This window comes from Haliotis rufescens, unplaced genomic scaffold (assembly GCF_023055435.1).
Source record: "Haliotis rufescens isolate VD_foot unplaced genomic scaffold, xgHalRufe1.0.p SCAF_40, whole genome shotgun sequence".
In the NCBI taxonomy this organism is placed as follows: domain Eukaryota; kingdom Metazoa; phylum Mollusca; class Gastropoda; order Lepetellida; family Haliotidae; genus Haliotis; species Haliotis rufescens.
In genome coordinates this window covers 3,389,008-3,399,227 of record NW_025964113.1, presented here as the reverse complement: position 1 = coordinate 3,399,227, position 10,220 = coordinate 3,389,008, and the positions used below count along the sequence as shown (strand labels likewise).

At 42.0% G+C, this 10,220-nt stretch overlaps 1 protein-coding gene across 2 annotated transcripts in view; it reads left to right on the top strand.

Annotated features, from left to right (window-relative positions):
• Nucleotides 1-3,268: 3,268 nt before the first annotated feature.
• The window catches only part of LOC124138807, a 37,347-nt gene continuing 30,395 nt past the window's right edge, over nt 3,269-10,220 (top strand). The window contains exons 1-2 of one of the 2 annotated variants that reach the window (XM_048382697.1): nt 3,269-3,443; nt 7,190-7,786. In XM_048382697.1, coding sequence (XP_048238654.1) covers nt 3,383-3,443; nt 7,190-7,786 — 658 coding nt within the window. In that variant the 5' untranslated portion in view covers nt 3,269-3,382. The remainder of the gene's footprint in view (nt 3,444-7,189; nt 7,787-10,220) is intronic. The other variant, XM_046505683.2, reaches the window with a different exon arrangement.

The following is a 10,220-nucleotide window of genomic DNA, read 5'->3' as shown; positions in this document are numbered from 1 at the left end:
TAAATTCTGCGGTAGATACTTCATTCTAATTTCATCATTAGCTGGACAAATAAACATAAAATGAAATTCATCTTCTCTACCGATTTTTAATAATGGGCATATTCTCAGTGAAATATCATTTTTTGCCACATGCCTTCGTTTATTTTGAGACGTAGTAGCTCTGCTCTGAATTCATAATATAAGTTTTCGAAGCTTGAAGTCAACAATAGCATTAAAGTATTTCTCGGGTTCAAGAAAGGTTTTAAACTCCATATATAAGCTATACCCCGAACTCCCTCCAAGTGTCGATCTAAAGTTTTGATACAAAATATCTATTGCACGTTGCTTAAACATATCTATGAAATATGCGGGATTTCCAACAGTAGTCATGATATAGTCGGAATCGTACAGTTGGCTCTGCTTTTAGCAGAGATTTCTTATAAATATGGAAAGGGTTTTGTCGCTTTTTTAAATATATACACTTGTAAAACCAATGCTTGATTATCATTGAACGCTGGTTCCAAACGCTGTTTATCCCACAACGGGTTTTTTTTCGCGTCACATTTTGTCTACACTAGTCATAATCATAAGAAATCTCTGCTAGCAGTGTCCACCGTACGACTCCGACTATACCACAAGCATAGGATTATGCATCACTATCAAATGAATGAATGAAACTACACATTTATATACCGCAGGTATCCAGGTACTACTATCTGCTCAAATGCGGTATTATTTATTCCTCGACCAGTGACTCCGTTTGCATTCCAGTTATCATTCTCAACTCCCTGGGGAGTATACAACCCAAGCTGCCCAGAGGCGCTTGAAGGTTTTTACATCCACCTCACATATCGGGTACCCATTCCCTGCTGGGTGAACAGAGGCACATTTGAACTAAGTCACTTGCCCAGGGTGACACCACACGAGTTTACACTTGTGTTTCGGGTGTATGTAGGTATTCGTGTTTCCACCGTCTTGTCATCAACCATCGGACCAGTGGGTTCTTTTGAGTGTACAGGGTGTATGTACTGTACACTAGGGGTAGTGACAACACTGTAAAGACCTGTAAACATTGTCGGCCCCAAGGCTGAATTACAACCCGGTCACGAGCGGGATACGATCTCAGCACCTGGCGCTTGCTAGCTTGGCGCTTGCCCACTCCGGCCCGCCTCAAATAGTGATGATACCAGGTGTTCGCGAAAAGGTGAACATATCCTGCCCAACCGGTGGCATTCCTCACAAACACAGGCAAAGACAATCAATTGTTCACCTGAAAAAACAACACGGAATCACACCGTACGTGTAACAATTACAGGTAATTGCATCAGACATAATTTTTTTCACTGACACGACAAATTTGGAAATGTCTACCATCAAACGATTTGAAATCTTTACTGGGTCCTTGAAAGTTGTAAGCTTGATCAAACAGGCCTCAAAAGTTGTGAAATGTAGACACCAAAGGCTGGAGCTGCTGGAATACTACTCTACGTAAAGTTACAGATGACTAGTGAAAAATTCCGCTAAGGTGGCACATTTGCTGGACCCAACAATATATCTTTCTTTATACGGACCCGTGAAGATTCGGGGTAGAATAGGTCTTCAGCAACCCATGCTTGCCGTAACAGGCGACTTTGCTTGTCGTAAAAGGCGACAAACGGGATCGGGTGGTCAGGCTCGCTGATGCATGTCATCGTATCCCAATTGCGTGGATCGGTGCTCATGACATCAATCACTGGATTGTCTGGTCCAGACTCGATTATTTACAGACTTCCGTCATGTAGCTGGAATATTGCTGAGTGCGGCGTTAAACAACAAACAAATAAACTTTATACGGATTTTTAGTTAAGTGTGGAATCCAGTACACATGAGAACTGGCCTTATATGTGGCGTTATATGATGTCACTTGCAGCAAACAATTAATGTAGTTATGCTTACATATAATGGTAATGATATGTTTCCAATACCCCGCACTGACTAAACCCACTCGATCAGATATTCAACAGATTCAACTTCTCATTTGGCCTTCGACAGCAATCATACTGATGTTAAAGTTTTGGTATCAGACTGTTCACTGTATTATTATTTCTCCCGCTGCATGATATTTCAAAATATTTCTGACTTTCCCTACTTTAATATAGACTGGAACGGTATAGTGCAGTCTTTAGTCTATCAGCAACCCAGACAATGGTGTACATAAGGCTCAGGAATATTTTTAGAAGTACGGAACTTGTCTGAATGGGCCTCTGCTGGCCAAAAGATTAGGTAAAAAAACATCTTGAACAATATCCTGACAGAGGCCTTCTACTCCAGATGAGATTCCTTTTTGGTTCTTGACGTGGCACCTTTTAAGTTCATTATATGTAATCGGTATATTTAAACATTAAAGGGGGAGAAACTTTTACCCATGGTCCGTCATGATGAGATGATGTCAAGGAAATGGATGAAATATTAATGAATTATCAAATCAGATTTATATTTTATCACGTTTAGGTCAGTTGTTGTTTGAAATTTAACGCTATACACCAGTTAGATGAATCGATCTGTTAATAATAATCGGATCTGAACCAGACAATCCAGTGGTTGACATGCTTATAGATCACGCACTTGGGATATGTTGATATGCAATCAGGCAAGTCACTGCAGACCCAGTGCATTTGGAAGAAAGGGTATCACAGCTGGGTTTTGGACCTTAAGTTTGGAGAGTTGCAGCGACTATTTTCAGCGCAGTAATGTTTTCGATAACGTTTGTATTTTTTTGTGGTCAAATCCAATTTTCAAGTGTATACGTCTTTTTCCAGTCAGTTTATGTGGGCATTATATTATATCACATCCCTCCCATATTGCGCAGTTTTCTTTCAGCAATGCATTTGTAACTCAACAACACCTGGATAATCTGGCTAATTTAATTGACCACAATAACCTACTTAACGCCATGGAATGGCAGCCTGACAGATTTCACACGTTGCGCAGCGTGAAGCAACCCCATGCCGCGTTAACCACTGGATGACTTCATGGGGGGTCTCCTTCTTCAGATCAAGAAGTGCCAATAACTGGAAGACTCCTTCCTGGCGTGATGCAGGTGGATGCACGGAAACCGCGTGATTGGAATTTAATAATTAATCGAGTCCTTTCTTGAGAGTCAACAATCACACAGCAGTTCTCCAGAGCGCCAAATCCCAAGGGACGCGAACACGGGTCCCAAATAACTTAATTAAGCTTAAATATTCTGCCTTGATTGTGCTTGAATTAATCTTTGATAGAAGTCTCATTACTGTATCTGTGAGGGATATGGGAAGGCTGGTCGCTAAAGTTTCTTTAGTTGCCGAAATTTCCTTCCCCTTGTGCAGTTGGGACGCTACGGACAAAACTATTGGAGAGGTGTTCGGTGCCCCCAGTTCTGGCCATGCATATGGCTGGTTACCGCTTACTAGCACTGGTACTAGCAGTTTTGGCAGTTTGTATAGGTAGGTATATTTGCATTGAAAACATCAAATGTTTACAGGTGTTTTTCCCCGATTATTTAAAAATGAAAGGGCAACGAATGGCACAATCGAAATAGCAAATGTTAACGTTACGGGAATTATTGAAAATTCTGTTTTGAAAGTTATTATACTTCTTCAAATAACTGACAACTTGACATTTGATCAGGTATACAAGTATGGCTAGCGTGACATAAATTCTAACTATGCCCAACGGGGAATGTTTCACTATATGCTTGAATTGTCTTAACCATCATCATACCCGTGCTCGTGGGTTTCACCGAAGTGGTTAACGTCTGAGACCAGCATCACTTAGGGCTTTCCTCCCACTCTCTCACTTAAACATCATCTCATGAGAAAGTCAGCTTGGGTCTAAGAAATGCTTATGTTCAAATATTTGGAGGGGAAACGCTCCCTAATCTGACCTTGGCACCTTTAGTCTCGTCTCGATATTGGATGTTTATTAAGTCTAAAATATACAAGTGTTGAAGAGAACAATGTTCATTTTTCACCCAAATGAACACTCCTGTAAACTTTCAAAACGGTTTCTAAAGGTTTTGCCCAATTCTTAAACTGTGCAGACTTGTGTAAAAAACATACCCCTCGTTATGTTTAGTTGATTTGTGAAAATGCCTTAACTGTTTAAATTGACCGTGATGTCAATTCAATATTCAAAGTCTAACAATATCATCTAAAGGGAATTGATAGCGAAGCGAAGTACAGCGGACGCGTCATAGTAAACCCTTGAATAGTTTCTTTAAACCAAATCTCATCGCATCAATGCTAAAGAACCATTACACTGGTGTTGAGAAAATAACACTTTTGAGGCTGCAAAAACAATTGTTATATATTTCAGAAATCTTATTGAAATAACAATATTGATATGCTTTTAGAATGAAAGGACAAGGTATGATTGGGCCTCTTTTTGGCCAAATCGAAACGGCAGATTGTAAAGACATGTTTAAACTATTAAAAAGGTATCAGACATGTTCAGAAAACTTGTGAAATATACAGCGAAATCATGTCACCTTTTATGTTTCAGAAAACAAAACTATTATCTCAATAGTGTTCCTACAATCGATCAAGATACTGTAACGGTTAATATATTGTGTATATTCAAGAAAAAAGAGGTTCCGTTTTTTTAGATGACTTTTGTGTACGTCCGACATAGCCAGGTGTAATTAGCCATAGTGCCGCTGTGCAGGTGTATTTGTATCTCCCTGGGGATCCTGGGTTAGAATAGGTCCCAGGATCCTATGCTTGTCGTAAGAGGAGACTAAGTGGATCGGATGTCACACGCGATGATGTGGGTGTGGTCACCGTTGGGTCAAAACATCAATGCCCATATTGTCTGGGTCTCAGTCAGCTCTTGAATGGCCGCCGTGATAGAGTTGGAAACTGCTGACTGGTCTAAAGCAACAAACAATTAGAAATTAGAGGCATATAGACAAGCGGGTAGTGCAACAACTTTAACTGTCCAGCACAAATCGTTGTCTTGTTGTAAATGTGTGCCAGGAATGTAGAGTTTCAAGTTTATAAATAAGTTTTTTGGTGTTGTTACTGCATCATGTATTAAAACGTGATGTATCTATTTATATGATTATACAACAAGCATCCTAATGCGTCATTGTCATTACCTTGTATAGTCGGTCGTAACCTTGTTCAGTCGGTCATTACCTTGTACAGTCGGTCGTAACCTTGTACAGTCGGTCGTAACCATGTACAGTTGGTCGTAAAACTTGTACAGTCGGTCGTAACCTTGTACAGTCGGTCGTAACCTTGTACAGTCGGTCGTAACCATGTACGGTCGGTCGAACCCTTGTACAGTCGGTCATAACCTTGTACAGTCGGTCGTAACCTTGTACAGTCGGTCGTAACCTTGTACAGTCGGTCATAACCTTGTACAGTCGGTCATAACCATGTACAGTCGGTCGTAACCATGAACGGTCGGTCGTTACCTTGTACAGTCGGTCATAACCTTGTACAGTCGGTCGTACCCTTGTACAGTCGGTCGTAACCATGTACAGTCGGTCGTAACCTTGTACAGTCGGTCATAACCTTGTACAGTCGGTCGTAACCATGCACAGTCGGTCGTAACCTTGAACAGTCGGTCGTACCCTTGTACAGTCGGTCGTAACCATAAACAATCGGTCATAGCCACGTACAGTCGGTCGTAACCACATACAGTCGGTCGTAACCACATACAGTCGGTCGTACCCTTGTACAGTCGGTCGTAACCTTGTACAGTCGGTCGTAACCTTGTACAGTCGGTCGTAACCATGTACAGTCGGTCATAACCTTGAACAGTCGGTCGAACCCTTGTACAGTCGGTCGTAACCATGTACAGTCGGTCGTAACCTTGTACAGTCGGTCATAACCAAGTACAGTCGGTCGTAACCATGTACAGTCGGTCGTAACCTTGTACAGTCGGTCATAACCAAGTACAGTCGGTCCTAACCTTGTACAGTCGGTCATAGCCTTATACAGTCGGTCGTAACCACGCACAGTCAGTCGTACCCTTGTACAGTCGGTCGTAACCACGTACAGTCGGTCATAACCACGCACAGTCGGTCGTACCCTTGTACAGTCGGTCGTACCCTTGTACAGTCGGTCGTAACCATAAACAATCGGTCATAGCCACGTACAGTCGGTCGTAACCACATACAGTCGGTCATAGCCTTGTACAGTCGGTCGTAACCACATACAGTCGGTCGTACCCTTGTACAGTCGGTCGTAACCATAAACAATCGGTCATAGCCACGTAGAGTCGGTCGTAACCACATACAGTCGGTCATAGCCACGTACAGTCGGTCGTAACCACATACAGTCGGTCGTACCCTTGTACAGTCGGTCGTAACCACATACAGTCGGTCGTACCCTTGTACAGTCGGTCGTAACCTTGTACAGTCGGTCGTAACCTTGTACAGTCGGTCGTAACCATGTACAGTCGGTCATAACCTTGTACAGTCGGTCGTACCCTTGTACAGTCGGTCGTAACCATGTACAGTCGGTCGTAACCTTGTACAGTCGGTCATAACCAAGTACAGTCGGTCGTAACCATGTACAGTCGGTCGTAACCTTGTACAGTCGGTCATAACCACGTACAGTCGGTCGTAACCAAGAACAGTCGGTCATAACCACGTACAGTCGGTCATAACTTTATACAGTCGGTCCTAACCTTGTACAGTCGGTCATAGCCTTATACAGTCGGTCGTAACCACGTACAGTCGGTCGTAACCACATACAGTCGGTCGTACCCTTGTACAGTCGGTCGTACCCTTGTACAGTCGGTCGTAACCATAAACAATCGGTCATAGCCACGTACAGTCGGTCGTAACCACATACAGTCGGTCGTACCCTTGTACAGTCGGTCGTAACCACATACAGTCGGTCATAGCCTTGTACAGTCGGTCGTAACCATGTACAGTCGGTCGTAACCAAGTACAGTCGGTCGTAACCAAGTACAGTCGGTCGTTCCCTTGTACAGTCGGTCGTAACCTAGTACAGTCGGTCGAAACCAAGTACAGTCGGTCATAGCGTTGTACAGTCGGCCATAAACAAATGTAGTTGTTCAAATGTAAAGATTCATTCGGTCGTAACCGGTCACAAACTGATACGTGAATGTTGAAAACTGCAAAAACCATCACGCCTCCCACCACACAAATAAAATCAAGAAGTTCATCATACCATTGTTTTTCTTGCCTAATATATCCTATTATTGTTTCTAACAGGAAACGTCGATGGTCAGAATGACCCAACGCTGAAGTATTACGAAAATGAAACAACTCTTTTCACCGTTAACAAGAGCCTCCTCGGGTCATTCGCTGACCTCGGGGCCTTCCCTCACTGGTGTGCTGGCAACATCAGTGTTTGCAACGATGGCTTCACTCTGGCAGTCTGGGTTAAACCATTCGCCGCAAATGCAGAGGCCAAAAAAATGGTCATAATATCAAACGGCGGCAATGCAGCAGACGGAGACGGATATTACGTCACACAGGTGTATGGGAACCAATACGAGGCTGGTTTCAAATATGGCGGCAATGTGTGGAAGGTCAAGTTCAGTTTGACGTCCGATGAGTGGGTCCATCTTGCTTTGAGCTGGTCGTCTAGCCTTGGCTTCACGGTATACGTGGACGGCTTGGTGGAGAATACAGAGACAAGCATTGACGTACGCGATGTTGCAACGTCCGACTATGTGGGAGAATATGGCATTGTTGTGGGACTGGATGAGTACGGACTTCCGTTGACGTCAGTGTCGAGGTTTCTCATGTCAAGCGTCGACGTCTACAACAACATCAACGTGGCAAGTAACCTCGTCAAGCTTGTGGGTGAGTTACACATCAACAACGGATCTTTTTACAAGGGAACCTGTTTCCCGAACGGTGTTAAAATCTCAGCTTTGCTTAGCCTATAATCATGTTAAGAAACAGCGCAGGCCAAGCTATAACTGGCTAATTCTAGACTTAACCTCACAAAGATAGCTGCATGCCACTACATTGGTAAGAAATCCATGTATACATATATACTTACATATACATATAAAAACACTTAAACAATTTATATTTTGGTTAAATATAATACCATCTGATATTCTCTTCTTATACGATTCTCAATATTTAACAGTGTTGGCCTGGTCAGCTTTAGCGACAGGAACGTACACAAAGCACATATGTACAAACGTGCAGTTCCACCATAGTGATAATATTTAATTTTACCATATTTTGATCGCCTTGATCATGAAGTTGTAGGTTATTCAATTATCCCGATGCTGATTAAGAGTTTATGTCAAATATTGTATCCACTAACTATAACAAACTATGATGATGATGATGATGATGATGATGATGATGATCTCAGACTATATGGGGAAAAGATAAATGCCTTGGATCAGTTTGTTCAGCAATGATCGTAATTAGATTCAGTGGCCCTGGAAAAAATGCAATTGGCGATCCAAAGCGCTGCATGTTAAATACATTGACGAGATTTGTAAAGATACAATCTGCGCGACGTAAGGAGGTAGGTTATAATGAAATGATGGTACATGACTAACACGCGCAGACGCAGACGCACGCACATACATCTGTACTTGGTTTTAGAACTCATGTTTTACGATCTGATGTGTTTATTCACGTCCCTGAAACACAGCGTGAGTCGGTGAGTGAGTGATTTGGATTCTACGCCGGATTTAGCAATACTCGTATTCCAGCAATATCACGACGGGGAACCCCAGAAATGCTCACATTGTACCCATGTGAGGAATCGAACACGGTCCTTTGGCGTTGCGAGCGAACGCTTGAACCACTGGGCTACCCCGCCGTTCCGTTACGTACAGCTATAGTTTTGTTTCTATACATAACGTATACATAAAAGTACGAGTATCCGAGGAAAACGTATGGCACATAGCGTCAGTTTGTGTATCCGAGTAAAATGCATGGCGGTGATTTGGTGAATCTGTGCAACCATAGAAAAAATATGTCATCGCCCTCAAACACTGTACAATTATTTCAACATGTCAGAAATATGAGATGTATGACGAAAACGAATGGTTGTGTTGAATATGCAGTATGCGATTGGTGTGTTGGTGAAATAAATCTTAGACTTGGTATTGAAAAATTAGCAATTGCTCGTGGAATCAGTGGTAATGTCATCACGGTGCCAAGAACCCCCCTTCGTGTTTGTTCGAACCGGGATCATATTCTGAACTAAATAGCACCGAGTCGCCGAGCTATTTCCTTGATAACGCAGCGTGTCAGCGTGGTGGGGAATGTCAAAAACAATGCAAGTCGTCAACGTTAAACACATTGGGGAAACTCATAAGCTGACAGTCCAACAATCATAATCCGAGTAAAGTCTGGACGTCGAACACATGACCAGCGGATCCTTTATTGAAGTACGGAAGCCTATTTTCTTTTAAATTTCAAGATACATAAATTGTAATTTCAAGAGAAGGATCTTGAAATTTCTAGATATTAACTTGAAATTTAAACTTATTATCTTGAAAGTTCGTGATACTTACTTGAAATTTCAAGATGATACGAATACATAGTGTGCATGTTCTGTTAACTCATACTACACTGGTGATGGCAAGTTGTGAACATGTAGAAATGGTGACAAAATGTCAGCTTATTTTCTTGGAATTTTAACTTATGTATCTTGAAATTGAAACTTAGTATCTAGAAATTTCAAGAAAATATAGAAAAGCAAACATGACTAAAAGGATAACGTATTTAAAATAAGCATCTATGGACACTGAAGGTGGGTGACACACCTGTAGTTCGACACATTGATTTTAATGGGCGCATACAGACCCTAAATATACATGTCTGTTTTCGGTAACCCGATCGAACCATTAATTCACGTTGTGACCCTGTGGTTTAGTCAACAAAATACTCATCAAAACATAATTTATAAAGAAAAGATATATTATCTTTACTTGCTATAGCTACCGTTTTATATATGTGAAGGACATTATACGCGATACATAAAAAATATTTATAATTTTGGCTCGTTACATACTAGTATCTATCGACTGGTACCGTTCCGTAAAGCGACCTCAACACTTAGGCGATCGTGACTCCCATATACGTCTTCAGCAACCCATGCTTGCCGTAAAAGGCGACTATGCTTGTCGTAAGAGGCGACTAACGGGATCGGGTGGTCAGGCTCGCTGACTTGGTCGATACGTGTCATCGTATTCCAATTGTGTGGATCGATGCTCATGATATCAATCACTGGATTGTCTGGTCCAGACTCGATTATTTA